At 37.1% G+C, this 21,244-nt stretch overlaps 1 protein-coding gene across 1 annotated transcript; it reads left to right on the top strand.

Annotated features, from left to right (window-relative positions):
- Window positions 1–2,930: 2,930 nt before the first annotated feature.
- anxa11a (annexin A11a) lies at window positions 2,931–20,471 on the top strand. Its single transcript, XM_017725156.2, has 15 exons — window positions 2,931–3,065; window positions 8,522–8,794; window positions 10,374–10,468; window positions 11,314–11,592; window positions 12,699–12,786; window positions 13,056–13,150; window positions 13,340–13,453; window positions 13,876–13,966; window positions 14,078–14,157; window positions 15,279–15,335; window positions 15,423–15,516; window positions 16,649–16,744; window positions 18,322–18,380; window positions 18,745–18,867; window positions 19,223–20,471. Exons 2-15 carry the CDS (start codon window positions 8,530–8,532, stop codon window positions 19,280–19,282), a joined length of 1,596 nt encoding a protein of 531 aa, XP_017580645.1. The 5' UTR covers window positions 2,931–3,065; window positions 8,522–8,529; the 3' UTR covers window positions 19,283–20,471.
- The last annotated feature ends 773 nt before the right edge of the window (window positions 20,472–21,244 follow it).

Raw genomic sequence — 21,244 nt, 5'->3', positions numbered from 1 at the left:
TATGGTAAAACATCAAATATTGTATTTTTGAACAGTTTTCAGTTTTTAATTGGCTTTTCACATACTGAATTAGGTTTATACTACGTGTAGACTTCTTTTATTATGATTCACTAAGTGGGAGAACATGAAATGATCTCTGTACAAAATCTCCCCCAGATTCTTTGACTCTTTATTCCTCAACCACACTCTCCTTTTCAGTCTAGTTTCAGGTTTCCAGTGCATTCTAGGTAAAGGAACTGACCACTGCAAAACCTTATGCTTTGTTCAGTTACGGTCCATCATAATTCCATTTACTTGCATTTTTGTAATGAAACTGTTTGGAACCATGTGATATAATGAAAGTATGTGAAGCTTTTTAACAGCTACCTGATGTATGAAGGTCAACAGCCTTTTGTGTTATTTCATGTCTGTATTCTCTGATCTTTCTTATGTTGATGCCAGACTATGGTTGTTTGACCAATGTATGACCTCAGATGTATACACTAGTGAAACAGGAACTCTAGACAGTGTCATCATATAGGTTCACAGTTCCTGAAGGCTTGGATGTGCTTTAAACAGTAAAATATGAGTGTTTATTTTTAACAAGATTTTATTGACTCTTTGGAATAAATAAAACTGTGAAGTGTTAGATGTTCTATGTTTTCAGTGCAAGATCAGGCTGATGAATAACAAACAATTCCCTTTAGTGTTTTTTACTAAGGGTGCCAATGGTTAAATTAATTAATTTAATTAATTTAATTCTGTCTTGAAATGTATCTCATCCAAATTTAAACTTGTATTCCCATCTATATGAAATCACATCAGTTTAAACAACAACTGCACTCTTTACCCCTCCTACACCACAATGAATCATATTTACACACTCATGTTGACACACACACAGTCTATTATCCACTTTTTGTTTGTTTTATTTTTAGGCCTTGTGGCTACTCAAAGAGAGTTTAAAGTCAAAACCCCTGAGTTGTAGATTCTATAGATACGTCTTTAGGCATCTTCTGTGCTCTACCCAACTTCTGCCTAATTCAGAACCTTTGACATTATGCACAGTACTGTGGAAAAGTCAGAGACCACCCTTTGTCTATTTAATTTCCAGTCAAAACACCCATTACTGATTTTACAGAAAACATTTCTGAGTAAATTAGATACAAGATAATTCACTTATATTATGAATGTTTTTGGAGTTGCTTGATTTGGGCATTGTGAGAAGCGGAAAATGCAACCAACTTCTAAGACTGAACTTTGGAGGTGTGAAAAACATGCCTGCACATTTCCCTGAAAAACCGAAAGCATTTCTCCCAGAAAGAGTAATGTAAAGTGTGGATACACTAAATACTGAAGAAAATTCCAGATGTTGTTGTTTATCTGACAAATAAAAATCTGGTCCTGGTAAATTAAATAAAGGAAGAGTGGTCTCTGACTTTCTCACAATGCTGTATGTACTCGATGAACCTTCTCATGGTGTCCTGGTTCTTGAGCTCCAGGCCAATTCATTGGGCACTGGATTCTGAGTAATATTAGCGCATAGCCTCAAGGAGGCAACAACTTTAAGTCAATGAAGCTCTAAAGGTTAGAATAGACCATAAAATGTGACGCACCTTACCGTTGCTCAACATGTCGTGACCCCTTGTGCCATGAGTGAGATTAATGAATAACTCATCTATTGGCACTGAAAAAAAGAAAAATAATGAGCACATTTGGAGCAGCCATTTATCATTTATGGTTTCATTATAAAAACCGATTCACATAAGCGGTTTACTGGGCCTAAAAAGTATAACCCCCAGAATGAACATCTTCTTTTGCAAAGTGGAGAGGGAGAATCTGAACTGGTGTTTAAGAAGTGGTGCAATGGCTTCTATCACTTACCCAACAGACATAGGAAGAGGAGTAAGAGAGAGAGACAGAGAGAGAGTGCATCGGTTAGCTGATTGATCTTCAAATCAACACTTAATGGTGTTTATCATAACGCAACTGTGCAAATGTCTTCGACACCTGAGTAGTTGATATCTTGTGAGACAGTTTAAAGAACAGAGTTTGGATCCAGATGTCTCCAGGATGCCCCAGCCATCACATACAGTGGTTAAATTCCATCAGCAGCAAACTTGATTTGACACGATGAGACATTCATCAACCAAACCAAGTTAACTGCAGTTAGAAGGAAAACATTGGTCTATGTAAAATCACTGCATATTGTAATATTATGATTCATATTTATTGAGATATTAGTGATTTTCTGATGAACAAACACTAACCAGTCCATCCAAAGAATACCCCAGCATCTTCAGCATGTAAGCGCATGTATTTTAGTGGTGAGCACATGGCTGTGAATGTGGCTTTTTGTAGCAGGGTCAGCATTGTGGGGATACTTGATTGATATCTTGATTAGAAGAATATATTTAGAAGGACACAAGTTTGATTCCTGATTTTTTTGATGGTACACTGCATGGATCTGCCCAATTCCATCAGTAGCGCTTGATTTAATTTAACGAAGGACTAATTAGAGAAACTATATTGGATGGTATCTGTAAGTGTTGTGTGTCCTGGAGGAAAGATTGTTTATACGTTCATTTGTGTTTACTTCAATGTTGATGTAGCTTAATGCTCAGATAAAAGTTGTTTCACGTTGCCAGCATCTCTGCTGTGACAGGTTGTTTTTCAAGCATGACTTAAAATCACTAAAAGAACATAGAATGACCAAAATGTTGTAGTTTAGTTTGGAAATAGAACAAATTAAACGCACATCACAACTTTTTGTGGTCATTTTCATGGCACTTCAATGATAGAACGATCCACATGTTTTCTCAGGTGCAAATTTGCACGGTACAATTAACTTGTTCACTTTGAATTTCTTATATCAAGGAAACTCCTCGAAAATATTTGCCTGTGTGTATGTATGTGCAGATTTGCGCAGTGGCTGCGTTACTCGAGCGCACTCGTGACGTCCCTGGAGGAGACGTAGTGCTCGCCGTCCCGCCCACCGTAAGAAACGTCCAACTGAGTTTCCTGATGTTAATCTTGGCAGCGGTGTTGAAACTCTGAAACTATTTCTGTCCAGCTGCTCCGGTCATGTAAGTACCACACACATTCTAATAAACACGAGCTGTCAGTGTTGCTTTACCTGCTAGCTCGTCCTTTCTAGTCTTTATTTCTATAAAACGCTCGCCCGTGCTGTGTTTGCGCCCGCTCGCCCGTGCTGTGTTTGCGCCCCCTCCCCATTTTCGCTTTTACGAAGGCGCCGTAGGCTGAGCTCCGTGTAAGACACTGACTTATTTGGCTTATTTGTAACAGTAGTTGGGTTAGTAGCCTCGGTTTGCCGCTATTGTAAACTGTACGCAAATCCCCTGTTCCCTGTAAGGTGGTTAAGGCCTGTAGCCATATTATTACCTTAAGTAATGCATTATTGTTTCAGGTTACGTGGGCGTTTTCCACTGTGTCACGGCCTTCATTAAATATGGCCTTCAGAAGGCTGTTCCACACAGCCTGCCTACTACAGCAGGGCTCCTTATAGAAAAATCTGTCCGCGTCTGTCTGTGGCTTATTGATCTTATTACTGTTTACTTCTTATAAAAAGGCTGTTAGTAGTACTACAGTACCGGATTCATGTTATAGTTAACTGAGATAATTGCTGTAGTTTACTAACATGATACTACAGTAGCCAGTGTTACACACTACATACTACAAGAGAGTCCTGCAGCAGTGTTATGCAGAGGCAAAAGATGTTATTGTAAAAGTATTTTACTACACTATAGAAGTCATTTAGTCTCTTATCTATTTTAGATGGCAAAATTGTGAAGACCGTTGTGAATTGACTTAAAGCACAGTAAATAGTGAGCTAATATTTCATATTTTGAAACTGTGGTATTCAGGTGTGGTGGCTTTGTTCTCTCCATGTACACAATTCTCCTTCTCAAGGGATCATAATGTTTGCTCACCTTCTGACATTATAGGTTTATGGCTGTCAGCATGCAATATATAGTGATAGAAGGAACCCACTGATAAGAATGCAGCTTGGATCTGCTTCTCTATTCAAATCCATGTGTTCTGGTCTCTGTGGCTACAAAATGCAAAGCATCCAGAAGCTGTCATGGAGTGGGTTTCTTCTGGGCTATTTTCGGATGCACTTGTGTTGTTGTGGGAAAGAGCTGTAGCTAAGTAAAACCTAAAACAGGACTATAACTTAATAATAGGGGTTATGTTTAGTGGGCTGTTGTTTAGTGAAACTTGTTTTCCAGTGGCAGTAGATTACTACGCTGAGTTGTGGGAGGGTATGCAGGTCATCTCAAACTGGAGCTGGAGTCAGTGGGGGACATCTGTAGAACCTCAGTAAACCATGGTTTTCATCTGGATATTTAAATGACTTTTAAATTAATTTCTTTGTTTTTATGTTTTGCAGTAAAACATTTGCAATAAAATAACTGCCACCATATGAAAAAAAATATGGAGGTTATATGATATGGAAAGCGTCAGTCATGTGCATGAACATCCAAGAGGGCATGAGTTACATCCAGACCCTATTCCATATGACTTTGTGTTTTCAGTTGTCAATATTTCTATTAATTCTCAAAGTGTATTCTTAACGGCAGTACATGAAATAGTGAATCAATCCAAAGATGAGAAAATGTACTGCGACTCTTGACGCTAAGTAATTGTTTATTCCACTGTTTCTACTGCTGTTGTCAGCGCTTTTCTTCTTCCCCATAACACTGTTCTTTATCACTTATCAGTGTTATCTTTGTGTATCAAATGCCAAATGCTGAGGATTATATTCAATTCAACAAATAAATGTGTATTTTATGTATCAGTTGCATGCAAAAGTTTGAACACACCCTTTCAAATTAGAATAAACATCAATATTTTTATGTAAATTGTAGTGCACAATTTCCTTTTTTTGTTGAGTTTAACATATTTGAAAAAAATATGTATAATGCGACTAACTTTTGCACAGTATTTTAAAACTAGCAAATAAACAGTTATTGTGCATTGTGTATTAAAATGTGCAGAAGTGTGTTCTCTGTAGAGGATGTGTTAACTCATTCTCACATAGAAAATCAACAAAATGGGATTTAAACAGCGGTTCCCAAACTTTAGAATACGACAGAAAAATGGAGAAAGGTTTTACTCTGACAGTGATGAAATATAGATCAGTGCACAAATCCAATTCCAAGAAATTTGGAATAGTAGGTAAAATGCTAATACAAATAGAAAACAGTAATTACTAAATTCTGTTTGAGCTGTGTTAAATTGAAAGCTTTTTGAAAAAAATTGAAGAAAAAAAAACAGTATTTTTTTTTCCCTTAAGAACTAAGAACCCCTATTGTTTTTTGTGAATATATACTAATTCCAAATTTGATATCTGCAACACATTCAAAAAAAAGTTGTGACAGGCAACACCACTGTGTTACATCACTTTTCCCTTTAAGAGCACTCAAAGCAACAGTGTGTAACAGTTTACCCTTAAAAGTTGAAGAATTATTTTGATGGTACTCTTGACATATAATAGGGAACGCCTGCTGTAGCACTGTGGGGAGAGGGCATGTGACACCTTGGGGGTTAGGTGCCTTGCTTAAGGGCACTTCAGTCATGTCAGCTCAGGGGATCGAACTGGTGACCTTTTGGTCACAAGGCCGGTTCCAGACTACGACTGCCCCCGCTATGAGAACATGAACATCATGGCAGAGGCTGCCAGATGACCAAAGATGATGTTATCTGAAAAAGAGAGAGTGGCCAAGCACGAGACGAGACAAGAGTAAATCTTTTACTTTTTGGTGAGAGCTAACAGAGATAAAAGGCTGCAAGACAGTTTCATGGCTAATGAGTGTGTACATCCCTTCCAAAGTTATTTATGAGAGATTGTGATATAGGCTGTAGCCTTATATGTGTCATCCATGTCTCAAAGAGTTTTGTAGTTTTACCGGATGTCATAAGTAATTTAACCTTTTTAGGCTAACAAGATTTTAGTTATTTAAAAATTGTGGATGTAATCTGTAGCATTCATATGCCTGTGTGGCGTGTGTGCATGCAAAGGGAATCAGATTTGGATTCTGTATCCTTCAGCTTGTCAACAAATGCATGTGTACAGCTGTCCATGAGGAGGCTCAAACCACAATTTTTATTTATGACCATGGTCTTAAAATGAAATACACTCTACAGCTGTAGAGTCTAGGAGCAAAAAATACCAGTTATTGCATAATGCTGCTTTAATAAATGTTTGGGGACAGAAGACACAAACTGATTCAGTTCTAAAAGTGTGTTTTTTGCTATTCTAGAGTACAGAACCTTTGCTGTTAATGAGACATGCATGTTCACTGGGAGACAGCTCTAGACTGTCTAGCACCCACTCTCTTTGATTTTGCAGCCATTGTGATTGTAACACATGCAGAATGTTTTTTGCCATTGTGATGTTGAAATAAGCATGGGTGCCCCTAAAAAAGACAGTATTTAGAAGGCAGCATAACACCAAACTGTGTTCAACACCAATCCTACCTTCACACATGTGCAACTCACCATTCAACCCTTCAACTTGGAAACAGGTGAGTGTCATGATTGTGTATAAAGGGAGCATGCCTAAAAGGCTCAGTCATTCACAAGCAAGGATGGGGCGAGGTTCACCACTTTGTGAGCAACATTGTTGAGAACAATGTTTCTCAACGTGCAATTGCAAGGAATTTAGGCATTTCATCATCTACAGTCCATAATATCATCAAAAGATTCAGCGAATCTGGTGAAATCTCTGCAAGTAAGCGGCAAGGGAGAAAACCAACATTGAATGCCGTGACCTTCGATCCCTCAGGCGGCAATGCATTAAAAACCGACATCATTCTGTAATGGATATTCCCACATGGGCTCAGGAACACTTCAGAAAACCATCGTCAGTGAACACAGTTCGTCGCTCCATCTACAAGTGCAAGTTAAAACCCTCCATGCAAAGCGAAAGCCATATATCAACAACACCCAGAAACTCTGCCGGCTTCTCTGGGCCCAAGCTCATCTGAGATGGACTGACGCAAAGTGGAAATGTGTCCTGTGGTCTGACGAGTCCACATTTCAAATTGGTTTTGGATATCATGGACGTCTTGTCCTCTGGGCCAAAGAGAAAAAGGACTGTCTGGATTGTTATCAGCGCAAAGTTCAAAAGCCAGCATCTCTGATGGTATGTGGGTGTGTTAGTGCCCATGGCAGGGATAACTTGCACATCTGTAAAGGCACCATTAATACTGAAAGATACATACAGGTTTTGGAGTAACATATGCTGCCATCCAAGCAACATCTTTTTCAGGGACGTCCCTGCTTATTTCAGCAAGACAATGCCAAGACACATTCTGCATGTGTTACGACAGCGTGGCATCGTAGTAAAAGAGTGCGGGTACTAGACTGGCCTGTCTGCAGTCCAGACCTGTCTCGCATTGAAAATGTGTGGCGCATTATGAAGCACAAAATACGACAACAGAGACCCCGGACTGTTGAGAAACTGAACTTGTACATCAAGCAAGAATGGGAAAGAATTCCACCAACAAAGCTTCAACAATTAGTGTCCTTACTTCCCAAATGCTTATTGAGTGTTGTTAAAAGGAAAGGTGATGTAACACAATGGTAAACATGCCCCTGTCCCAAGTTCTTTGGAACATGTTGCAGGCATCAAATTCAAAATGAGTGAATATTTGCAAAAAACAATAAAGTTTATCCGTTTGAACATTAAATGTCTTGTCTTTGTAGTGTATTCAATTGTATATAGGTTGAAAAGGATTTGCAAATCATCGTCTTCTGTTTTTATTTATGTTTTACACAACATCCCAACTTCATTGGAATTGGGGTTGTATTATTTATATAGTTCTTAACAGGCAATTGCACACGCAGTGACAGGCTTTTTTAAAGAATATTTTTTCAAAAATATTTGTCTAATGTACTCCTGAGACCGTGCAATGATATCCATCACAGAAACGTTCCTTTTTTTAATGCAGTGCCATCTGAGGGGTTGAAGGTCACAGGCATTCGTTTATAGTTTATAGACTTTTTTCTATATGCACAGGGATCTCTCCAGATTCCCTGAATCATTTGATGTTATTATGAACAGTTGCATTTTTTTTGCTGATGCATTTTTGGCAAAGTGGTGACCCCAGATCATATTTACTCTTAAAGGATCAGGCCTTTCCTGGATGCCTCCTTTATACCCAGACATGATTGTATCACCTATTTAAGATGATTTTGAACATTTCACCATGCTTCTAATTTTAAAGTGCCTCTCAGCTTTTTTGGAATGTTGTAGGTGTCTATGACAGAATGAGCATTTCCAAAAAACAATTCATTCATTACTTAGTTAAAGTTAATGAGATAAAACACTATACATTTTGTCATTGTATTGTTTTTGTTCAAATACAGGTTAAATTAGACTTATAAATCACTGCTTTCTGTTTTTATGTGCATTTTACCTACTGTCTCAACTAATTTGGAATTGGGTTTGTATATGTCAGTACAATATATTTTATATCATGTAGCCCTAACAACTCTCACTCTTTTTTCATTGTAGAGTAAACAATGAGCTATCCTGGCTATCCACTGCAGCCTGGTGGTTACCCTTCCCAGCCTGGGGGTTATCCACCACAGGCAGGAGGATACCCTCCCCAGCCAGGAACTTACCCTCCTCAGGCAGGGGGTTATCCTCCTCAGGCTGGTGGATACCCACCTCAGGGAGGCGGGTATCCTCCACAACCTGGTGCTTACCCTTCACAGCCTGGGGCCTATCCTCCACAGCCTGGAGCCTACCCAGGCCAACCTGCTGCCTACCCTCCACTGCCTACAGGTATGTCATTTTTACCGTGACCCTGCATACCGTCTGGTCGGCACAGTAACCAAACATGGAGTTCCTAGGTGGTGCTATTGGAAAAAAATGCAGCATGAATAGAAACTCCTGTCACTAAGTATATGACTGTTTATTAGGTTAGCACAGCTGACTGACAGACCCTTTTCTGTGATTATGGACATGAATTGTGCTGCTGAAAAGCCCTGTGAATGTAGATCTGTGTGCTACAGATCATGTGGATTATATTAAGCTGTTCTGTGTCTCCAAACAACTTCTGCTGGAAAGCAGCATTAACATTTCTGCCTGGTGTGTCAGAGTTTCCTAGTGTGGGTGTGTCAGCTTTTGGCCTGTGTGACGATTTTGTGTCCATTGGTTATGAATAGGTTTTTCTTCTAGAAAGCATTCAGTCCCAGCACTGTATAAGCCATTCAATTCTTTATTGCATAAGTTTGTTTTTAGCTATAATCTATAAATATCCTTTTTTTTATTGTATTACTGAATGAAATATCTAATTATTGTTTTATTTTGCTTGGTAGTTTTTTTGGTATATTTTTTCCTCAATTTTATTTTAAATTGAGATATATTTAAGTCCCATTCACTATTCCTCTGAAATGAGTTCATCACCACAGTCTCAGAAAGTGAAAAGATTTATGTATTTATATTGTGCAGTTGTGGTTATGAGGTCTATGACAGAAGGACAAATTTCTGAAGTTTCTCTGAAGTACATGTCAGGGGGCTAGGAAAACCAAACTTGGCCTGTTTCCAAAGTTTGATTGGTGTATAAATGCAGCAGGGCCGGTGTCACACAAACAGAATTATAAGATAGATAGATAAAACTAAAAAGAGAGGTGTCACGTAAAGTGATTGACTGTGATGGACAACAATAACATAGGCTGTAGGGATGTTTTGCATACTAATGGTTATTTTTTACAGTGATTTAGCTCACAGTTACTGCTCAAGAGTTGCCCTTTTCCCATGAATGCTTAAATAACAGAACATCTTAAAAGCACTCGGATTTTTCTTAATTTTTCTATTTGGAAAACAGTTTGAAAGTGTACAGCCATTAATTTAAAACATTAACTAGTTGTTGCAATTTTGCTTCTTAAGTAATAATAATTTTAATAACTGACACATTGAGCACTGTTAGGGTGAATAATATATCAGTGTCTCAACATCTTATCATATATATATATATATATATATATATATATATATATATATATATATATATATATATATATATATATATATATATATATATATATTTGTTGGGGTATACCCATCACTGTTGTTGGCTTTTGTTTCAGTAAATTGTTTGAGATGAAGAAATCACCATTGCATGCTTCTACTTACTTAAATGCCCTACTTTCATGATATAATATCACTGTAGCATGAACTTTTTACGTTTTACATAAATTTCACCTGAAAGCTAAATAGCCCTAGCTTTTTGTGAGTAGTGTACATTGTTATGATCATAGTGTTCATTTGTTTCCTATACATTAGGAAAGGAGTCCTGAACTGTTTTGCCCTGTCCATTGTTTATGTATTGCCCTCTGATTGTTATTTTGTGTATTTGTAGGTGGTTGGGGTGCTCCTGCTGCTCATGGAATGCCTGGAATCGGTCTTGATAATTTGTCCAATCCTGGATTCAATCCAGGCAATATGCCTGCAATGGTGAGTTTCATTGCCTGTACTGGTGAATGTTTCAGTGATCAAGAGCAATAAAATCAGTGTTTAAATGGTATGAGATCTTCTTTCTTTACAAATCCTTGGTCAGCTATAATTTTAGGGGTTCCTCAGCACTTGTATTATATTATTATACTATGTGTTATTATATTTTACTATACGTTTGTATAGTAAAATGTAATAATGACACAACTTAATGGCAGGGCAAAAACTTCCAAACAAGAAACTTACAAAAAAATTTTTTTTAAGATGGTCTACTCTGAGCCACCATCCTGCGTATTCATATCTAATATTTTATACTTTTCAACACAGCGAGTAGTGCATTTTTGTCAGACTTGAAATACTGCCCACTGTAAACTTGTACAGCATGTTTCTTAATTTCACTGTCTGCCACCTGGAGAAGGACGGTTTCTCCTATTGAGTCTTGGTTCCTCTAAATGCTGCTTCTTCATGATCTTAGGGACTTTTTGTCCTTCCCTCTTTCACCATTAATTTGTTCAGCTGAATCTGGTTTTGAGTGTAGCTACCAAAAACTCATTTTATTTTCATTTACATGAAAAAAAATACTTTACAGTCTTTTAATGTGTCAATCTAATTTAATAACTTTATTTGTAATAAAGAAAGCAACAAATGTAGCAAAGACTACTCTGTATTTTCATATATTTTTATATACATTTTATGTTTTATTGTCATAATAACACTTTGTTCTTATCTGAAATCAATTGCAAGCAAATCAAGGTATATACAATTAAAATAGTCTTGGTTGCAATCAATGGCTGCTTGAAATCTGTAACCCACACCATTATCAACACCTCTTTGGCCTGTACTCTCAGCCAGGACCAGGGATGCCTCAAGCACCAGGGCCAGGATATCCAGGAGGCCCAGCTCCAGGCCAGCCAATGCCAGGCTTCCCACAAGCCCCTGCACCAAATCCATCCATGCCAGGCTACCCACAAGCCCCTGCACCAAATCCATCCATGCCAGGCTACCCACAAGCCCCTGCACCCAGTCCATCCATGCCCGCCTACCCACAAACACCCTCTCCCAATCCATCCATGCCCGCATACGGGGGAGGGTATGGAGGAGGTGCTCCTGTGGTTCCTTCAGTAAATGTAAGTGTCTTGTCTCAATAAGACTTTTTAATCAGCATTTTAACAGATTTTTTCCACGGTTTTACTGTTCTAACTTGTATAAGCTTTGAATACTTTTTGATATTTCCAAGCAAGTATTCAAACACTCGTTCTCAAAATTACCCTTAAAATAGATTTCATAATTTACATTTCATAATTAGCCATAGTATGTAAGTAAGTTTTAAGTATATTTAAGTTTGTTTCTTACTGCAGTTTAAAATATATTCTGCTTGCATGCTATATATTTCTATAGAGTTCATTGTTTACAATTGGTTCATTTTAATCAGTTGTTTTTATTAATCTTATCAAGTTAATTTATTTGGTCAGTTTTTTGTTTTTATAATGGAAACAAGCAGTGAGGAAGATGCACAGACTGAGTTGACCATAGTCATAACCGAGTTACAGAATGGAGCGGAGAATTGAGGAGCTTTTAGAGCTACAGCCTTGATTGAACGCATGCAGGACCACCTTGAAAGCGTTTTATTAGGTAACCCGGTTGACTGGTGCAGCCTGTCCTGCTGGGCCCAGTACTGAGCTGAAACTTTGAACATCTTTACCTCACCCTCAGTCTGCAGCCTAGAGGGTACTCTTACATATTTGAGATGATTCATTAACCTTCTCATGCCTCATGGTATACCAGCCTACAGTGAGCATTTTTTTAGCCGTCTGATAGTTTAAAGTGCTCCCACACATGATTTCTTTGTGTCTTTATGTTTGATCTTTTGACTTACGTTGCGGTGTGTTGCGCTCTGAGATGTGGTGACATTAATGCCAGCTAAACTAAACCAGCTGTAATTTATGTATTTTTTACATTTTCATGTCTTAACAATAACTGTTCTGTTTAAAGGCCTTTTCTGATTCGTTTAGGCTACAGTTTGTGTGGCTTGAGAAAAAGATATGCTTCCAAATACTAAATTAGGTAGAAAAATTAGAGAAACAAACATAATAATAATAATAAGTATTCAAATTAATTAGTTATTTCTAATGCTTATCCTTATTACACAAGTGAATTGCATGAATAAATGTGAATAGAAGTGTCAGCATTATTCCTTATTGCCTTGCTTATTGTCTTTTCGACTGCCATTTAGCGTGGATTCAGAGGGACCATTCCAGATTTTCCTGGAGCAGATCCATTAAGAGATGCAGAAGTTCTTAGGAAGGCCATGAAAGGCTTTGGTGAATATCTTATGCTGTATTCTTTTGCTATCAACCTGTTACTACATAAATATCTCAATTGTAGTAGTGGCCTAGTTTTGCTTAGTACTGCTGATTGAGGTTAGTTTGTGGTGTGATCAGTTCAACTGTGATCGCTTTCTTTACAGGCCGTTTTTTGTGGTAGTTTCAGAGAGAAGATGAAATTTCCACAGGATATTGGTTTCTAAACTTTGGAGTTCAGTTTCTGCTTTTATGTGATAGTTGACTTTCAGACTGGCGTGTTTCAACAGGCACTGATGAACAGGCCATAATTAATCTGCTTGGAAGTCGCTCCAACAAGCAGCGTGTACCACTCGTGATTTCATATAAGACTGCATATGGAAAGGTAATGCGAAAGAACAACATGGTATTACCTTTGATTGTGTGAAGATGGGTATCCTTCTAGCAGTTTATTTATACCCTAGTCAGTTGCCCCCACACTCGTGGCCTATTTTAATATTTTAAGTTTTAGCACATTGGAACACTGTCTTGACCTTGATCATCTTGATCATTCTCACACAATATATTTTTGCAGGACTTGATTAAGGATTTGAAGTCTGAGCTTTCTGGAAACTTTGAGAAGGTGGTGCTGGCCATGTTGAAGGCTCCTGCTCAGTTTGATGCATCTGAGCTTAGAGAGGCCATTAAGGTTTCTATATAATTTCACATTTTAAACATGTTCTCATAGTATAATCATTCACTGGTTTTATTTTATTAGCTATTAATATATGTCTTAGAATAACACCGAAGACAATAGTTTTTGAGTGATTTCTAGCTTTTTCTTAGGCTGTTTTACTATTAGACGCACAAGTTAATTATATATCATGCATAAACGTACAATACAGGACATTGTATAGTCGGAATGGAATTCTCTGGAAAAACATGTTGCATGAGAAATATTTTGCTTTTGCATTTTAAGTAGGTTATTGTGAAGCTGTACTTTCTGTATACCTCCAGCTGGTGAGGTTGTTAAACTGTAACTGTATAGTCTTAAACTGAGCTTTTAGGAGCACAATTGACAGGATATGAAAGGGGGAATATTTATTCACTTAACGTGATGATTTGATGCAGGGAGCAGGGACTGATGAAGCCTGCCTGATCGAGATCCTGTCCTCTCGCTCTAATGCAGAGATCAGAGAAATTAATCAAGTCTACAAAGCTGGTATGTTCTTGTGCCATTATCACACCCATCAATTACAGATTATACATGGCCTCTAGCACTCGCTGTATGATATGAATTTGAATCAGGAATTCATGAATTATCTTTTTACAGAGTATAAGAAGACACTGGAGGAGGCCATCACTGGAGACACCTCAGGGCACTTCCGCAGACTGCTGGTCTCTCTTGCTCAGGTACAGTAATTGGATACTGAGGGTCTGCCTGTGAATTAGGGGTGCTCAGATGACACCTTTTTAAATATGAGGCGTGCCACGTCTTGTGCTTAAAAGAAATCAGGACACACTTCTCAGGAAGGGGATAGCATTTTGAGAGAATGCCAACAGCTGAAAGGATCAATAAACATGTCAAAACTGACATATATAGTAGTAAAGAAAAAACAAAGTTAATATTTCTCTAACAAAATACAGAAAAGAGCAATTCTGGATGAGTGACAAGCATGTTGAATATGGACTGGTCAGCTGTGGATGATGTATGGTGCTCTCTCATGAGCACTCAGAACAAAAATGAGTGTTTTTTTTAACTTAAACGCATGGTTTAAGCACATGGTGTGTGCTGTACAGTTTTGAGGATTGCCTTTGAGTGTGCGTTCTACCATAGATGCGCTCGAGAGAGTTTGAAATGTTTAAGAGCAGGGCATCATCTGAACACCACTTTAGTATGTACTTCCAAAACCTCTGCTGCAAGTCTACAGTTATTAGTCATCATTACAGAAACAAAATAACTTTTTTATACTTTTTATATAAAAGTAATTTATGGAAACTGTTTTGATTTGGCAAAAATCCTACTTGGATTTCAAGTTTAACACAAATTACTATACAGAAGGTTTGGGCCACTTGAGAAATGCGCATTTAGAGCTATTTATCTGGGCAGCAAGCTTTTGTTTGCTCAGGAAAGCACTAATAGATAGATATTACATTAGAATTGAACAAATCCATGCAATGCCTGGAGTGCACAGAGAAACCAAACTTGTGCTTTTCTACGTTCACAGGACTTTTGAAAACATTTACAAACAAAAATTTCTTGTTTCTTTTATTGCATTCATATTTAATAATATTTATTTTAATGTTTTATTTCTATACTTATTTCCCCTATATATAGCTTTCAACAGTTTTCTTACATGGCCTAAGACTTAAGCACAATACTATCTATTAGTTTCTACAAAATATTTAATAAAAAACACATTATGATTAATAGTCTAACTTTTAATTTTCTGGTTCATTCTGATTTTATTTGTGGTTGGAATATAACCAAAAAAAATTATTGTTACACTTTTTTTCTTTTTTTTATCTCACAGGGAAATCGTGATGAGAGAGAGACTGTTGATATAGCATTAGCTAAACAAGATGCTCAGGTAATGACATTCTTTTTTATTACTACTGTCATGTGTTTCTTTGTTATGAAGATAGCAGCTACATGTACGCAGTGTGTTCTGCTTTAGGCTCTCTATCAGGCTGGAGAAAATAAACTGGGCACAGACGAGTCCAAATTTAATGCCATCCTGTGTGCTCGAAGCAAAGCTCACCTTAGAGCAGGTAATTGATACTTTATTGCTACAACAGTAAAAGAAATTTGTTTATATTTTTTATAGATTTCTTGTACAGAATGTTTTGGATGAAGTTCATATTTTATGTATTTATATAGGAATGCACTGCAGGATGCATGGGTGCACTGACGTCTTTTGGTTTTAGTATTAAACTTAATGTAATGACTACATTTTCACTACCGTAAAGAAATAGTCCTTATTCACTTAAGTGTTATACAGTCAAGCTCTTAGGATAATTACCCCTGGTTAGTCTAAGAAATGCTGCACTTGATAATGTAATTCATTACTTGTCACCCTCTCACCACTATGTCAATGGAAATTGTGATTTATCATATTTTCTTATTGTTACACTTTTTTTTTTGTCAAGCCAAGCTTTTAAAGCCACAATCAGGACAGTTTTAAATAAAGTACCAGCCCTGACCCTGTTCAAAGTTCAGGGAGGAGCTTGGGCTGTTTGTCTCCAGGAATTCTGGACACAGTAACTGACAGTGACACAGAAAACCTAATTCACAACCTCTAAGGAGTTTGTTTATATATGCTTTTGTTGCAAGTAATGCTATAAATAGTTAGAAAAATATTTTCCTGGAGAGTTAAATATAATACCAATGGGACATTGAACAAACATGGTATATGATGCTCTACTAAGTGTGGTCGGTATGGTCCTGCAGTTTTCAATATCTGGTATTTAATCTGTAGTGCTGACGCCACAAGGCCTTGATCATTCTAAGGACAGCTTCAGTTAAGAGGTAGCAGTGGTTTTGTAGTCATATTTTTGGACAATAAGGGGTGACTGAAGTCTGTAAAGTACGCGAATGCATTATTTTGTTTGCTGTCAATGGTAGTTCATGACAAAAATCTGAGAAAGGCATTGATTTTCCTATATTAATAATTGGGATCATTTTCTTTTAATAATAAAAATAGGCTCAGTGACATAATTGAGACATTAATTAGAAATATAAATTAAAGGCAAATGTATGAATGAGTTAATCCAGAGGTGAAAATTCTTATGTGCATACTAGTAACAGTTAGTTTTGTTCTAATCTGAAGTTATAATTAGAGCACTGAAGCAGAATGAGGTCTGAAGTCTAACTGGTGTTTTAATCCTGTGTTTGTATGAACAGTGTTCAATGAGTACCAACACATGTGTGGCAGAGACCTTGAGAAGAGCATTGAGAGGGAGATGTCCGGGGATCTAGAGGGTGGCATGCTAGCAGTCGGTAAGTTTTTATATGCACTCAGCCTGCTTTTCTGACACCCACATGCTAACCACGCTGATGGACAACTAGATGCTGCTTACTGAAGTTTTTTTCATTGCATGTTTTTTTTAAACAAATATGTAAAAGTCTGGGTAATGTAATAATATGCTGTGATAATACAGTGATTATAGTTTTTTAATATTGTTTATATCGGTGTATAATTTAACCGTGCAGGACTGTATTAATATCATGTGTATTCTGCAGAGCCCTTGTTTTGTTATGGAAAGTGATATACAAAAGGCACCCAAGAATAGTATATTTGAAAAAGCAGTTTATCTGGGCAGTGTTTATTTCTTAATAACATTAATATTAGAATAAATACAAATAAAATGAATACAGTAAGTAGTGGTTTTATTTATGTTCATGTTTTACTAAACCATTTCCAAACTCCGTGTTGGATACCCGGCATTATTTCAGTAATCACCCAATACCCCTTGGCTAATCAATACTTCATTAAGTTTAATCAGGTGTGCTGTTGATGGATTTGAACAAATCCATGTACTGGCTGGGGGCATCAAGGAGAAATATGAGAAAGCAAACTTGTGTTGTTCTGACAAGTTAAAAAGATATCGACTACAAGAAATGTAGTATGTAGTCTTGTTGCTTTTTACTGTATGTGTAGTTATATTTAAATAAATCCTATATTGAGTTTAACTGGCAGAGAACACACCACTGAAATAAACAGATATAAACAATTTGCTTAGGTCCCTAAGATTCCTGCCCATTGCTGTACACATTTAGACATATTTTAATCTGTGCATAGTCCATATTATGACATGAAATATCATCGTCAAAATCAAGTGATCAAATGTTTATGCCATGCTGCTCAGCCTTGTATAACAAAGTATTTCTTGTGGAAAAATCATTTCATGTTTTTTGAGGCAAACAATTTTCTTTAACCACTATATTTCTCTAAATGTCCTCTATTCTGCTGCACGCTCTCAGGGTAATATGGTAAAATATTTACATATACATTGCCTTAACATCATGATGAACATACACATTATCACACATTGCTGTGCTGTCTTACCCTGTTGCTGTGTGTGTGGTGCATGGTGGCTTTAAAGTTAAGTTTGTGTCACATTTGTTCTGTTTCATGTGTGAGAACAAGATATTAGTACAGCTTTATCAAATGATCTGTTTATAGCAGAAAACAGAAAAATGCTTCATGTGTTTTACATGTTCGATTTCTCCATCTACCCTGTGTGTTCCTTTGTGTGAATGTAGATAAAAAAAAACCCAGTTTGGGCATTTTGGATCTTTTTTTAAATATTTGAGTTGACTTTACTTTGACATTTGAGTTGAGTTTTCATTTTGTGTGTTTCTTGTAGCAGACAGTTATGGTGTGTACTGGTTGAAGTGACATTCTTGCTTGATTTTGACCTGTTTCATACACTATTGATCTGTCTGTCTGCCCATGTCTATTAAATTTATTTGAGTCACTGTTTATAGTGTTTTATTCTGAATGTAATCTGAGTAGGGAGTTTATTAGGTAATAGCTGCATGTGTCAAATCTAAAAATGTTTTCTTGTCTGCAGTGAAGTGCATTAAGGACACGCCAGCCTACTTTGCTGAAAGACTCTACAAAGCCATGAAGGTGAGGTCTATCACTCTAGGGCTGTTTAACAATTTAATATCAGGTATGAAACAAGCTCACTTAACTTTAGTGGATAAATACATTTCCAACATTTGGACCGTGTAATCACTTTGTAATTATTTTGTAATTATGTAAGTTGTGTTACATGAGAACAGGCTGCTGGTGCAGCCTTAATGAAGGATCTGTTTATAGCAGAAAATAGAAAATGATTTTATTGACATTTTTAAAAATACATCAATAGGTACTGGGGCTAGTATTAATTATAATTTCAACATTTTGTCCAACATTTCAACATTTTTCAACATTTAATATGTTGTCTTATTCAAGTGGAACATGAAGCACACCTTTCAATTTGTGTATGCAGGGACTGGGAACTAAAGACCGCACTCTGATCCGTATTATGGTGTCTCGCTCTGAGGTGGACATGCTAGACATCCGCCAGGCATACATAAAGAAATATGGGAAGTCTCTCTACACAGACATTTCTGTGAGTAAACTAGCTCTTTTTACACTCCTGCTCTCTCCTTCTCCTTAATAACTGTAATGTAATTGTCTCTTTGTCGACACCATCATAAGAGACACAATGAAAAGCCTTCAAGTGAAGTACTACCATAAAATAAATGATGTACAGAACATTTGTTTTGTGGTACACAATATAAAAATCTGACTGTGACTGTTGATTCTGTTTCAGTAAATGGCCAAAGGTTTCTTCATTATGATTGCCATTTTCTAAACCTGACTAATTTATCATATCAGCAGGATACTCAGTTCATTTGAAAATGAATGATTTGGCTGAGCTGTGAGCAGTACATTTTAATTGTTAATGTTCTTTGGGTTTGCAGGGAGACACTTCAGGAGATTACAAGAAATTGCTGTTGAAGCTTTGTGGTGGAAGCGATTAAGATGGTGCAGCTTTCCTCACGGTGAAGAGGATAAAGTGCCATATTATGTTTATACAATTCATTTCTTTTCTCTCTGCACTCTGCTTCACTTGCATGCTGTTGCCGTATTCTGTTTAACTGCACATTTTTGCCAAAGCTTATTATGAATTTTATGCTGTCTTTTATACAAATCTTTATTTTAAAGGGAATCTATATATTTTTCTCTAACTGGGCCCTTTTTGCTGAATGTGTAATGCCATAAGAAGCAGCTGAATGATTAAAGATTTTAAAAAGCACTGGGATCAGGGACTGGGATTTTTTTAACATTGGCAGCAGAATACAAAATCAAGAATAGATATCCCCATCAGGAACAGCTGAAACAGCACCAACCTTGCGATTACTGAAAAACACCTGAAAATAGCTAGATAGTGGAGTATTACAGCAACAATACAGAAAACACCCTTGTAATAGCCTGTTGCAGCAAATTCTGATTTGTGAATGTCTTTTGCTAATGAAAAAGGTTATATTGCATTACTTGCTCAAAGGGCCTATATCATGGAAAAATGAATTTCACTTCTTTTATAATAAAGGAGTTTGAAATAATATGTAAACACTGTTAGTGTTTTCACTACTATGCTGCAAAAACAGTACATTTTGAATTCATTGTTTCTGCGTTGTCAAGAGAACCAACTCCTTTAGGTATATCCACCTGGTCATGCTTACAGCAGTTTAGCTCCACCCATTCCGTGTACAGCAGTTTAGCTCTGCCCATTCATATTAAAGTATGAAGAAGGGTTTCATCTCCAAGTGCTTTTTGAATGAGGCACACTAAAGGGCCAATCAGAACTGAGCTCATTTACACATGTCAGTCTTAAAGGAACAGTAGCAAAAAAACAACCTGTTTTAATTCTAAGGGATAAATAAGAGGTTGACAAATGGTCATGTAAGAACAAATTATGACCGGTTTTGTTACAGAAAACCACATGTTCAATGTGGCCATCAAAGGAAAAAAAATATGAGATTTGGAGCTTTTGATGCTTTTGCTTCACTTTGTTTACATGTTTTCAACGTTATGGCAAGCACCTGCTGAAATATAAATATAATAGTAAAAATCAGTCAGGTAACTTAAGAGACTTTGCATATTTGTTTGTACTCTACATTTCAAAACAAAATCTGGGAAAAATCTGAAAAAATAAAGCATGTTTGGAAATCTGTCATATGTTCTAATTTAAAAATATGTTCAAATGCCTCAATGAGCTCATCTCAAACCGACTCCTCTGATAAATTCCCTGTTTACCTTTGCAGTGCAGTGGAGTGTGACCTCAAAACGTCCCTCAAATAATGAGTCCCCTCTGACTCAACTGTGACTCACACGTGGCCCTCTGCTCCAGGCCTCAACAGAGACTCCACACATGATAGCATTACTGTACACTAATAATGTGAAACTACAAATGGAGCCGAGAATTAAGCTCAGACTGGACAGGCCTTCACTTTGATGTTGAAGAGTGTGTGTTGCCCTCATTCAGGAGAAGCATTGAGTAACTGCTAAGCTACCAGTAGAGTGCAGTGTCACTCTGTTGTAATACTACAGTATTCCTACAAGACAAATGGGGACACCACAGTTGTGTGCTTCAGCAACAAATGACCATAAATGGGGGGGAAATGGCACAGCACTCAGTGCTGCATCTCAGATAGAACTGCACAAGGGAATGCAGTGTTTTAAGTTATCAGTGAACATGCTGGGGGTTTTTGTCTGCAGCTTCCCAAAGGACCCAATATATATTTCATTAACTGCATTTCTCCCTTATGAATATTTAAAGCAGAAGCGTCGGGAATCTAGGATTAGTGCCGACTTCAGAGGCTTACAAAATCCTCTTCAGGAATTGAGCAGAGGCTTTGTACTATGAGTAAATCTATTGAATCCATGCAGTGATGGATTCAATAGATCAAACATGGTTTCTTCTGTAACAATCACCTCCTTTT

The sequence above is a fragment of the Pygocentrus nattereri genome, chromosome 5, assembly GCF_015220715.1.
Source record: "Pygocentrus nattereri isolate fPygNat1 chromosome 5, fPygNat1.pri, whole genome shotgun sequence".
In the NCBI taxonomy this organism is placed as follows: domain Eukaryota; kingdom Metazoa; phylum Chordata; class Actinopteri; order Characiformes; family Serrasalmidae; genus Pygocentrus; species Pygocentrus nattereri.
The sequence above is the reverse complement of the archived record's forward strand: the minus strand, read 5'-3'. Positions and strand labels throughout refer to the sequence as shown.

Bases quoted from the DNA above. Each gene is read 5' to 3' on its own strand.
- anxa11a (XM_017725156.2), top strand. From the start codon at position 8,530: ATGAGCTATCCTGGCTATCCACTGCAGCCTGGTGGTTACCCTTCCCAG. The intron at 14,158-15,278 runs GTACAGTAATTG...TTTATCTCACAG, and splicing joins TGCTGGTCTCTCTTGCTCAG to GGAAATCGTGATGAGAGAGA. The intron at 18,868-19,222 runs GTGAGTAAACTA...TTGGGTTTGCAG, and splicing joins CTCTCTACACAGACATTTCT to GGAGACACTTCAGGAGATTA.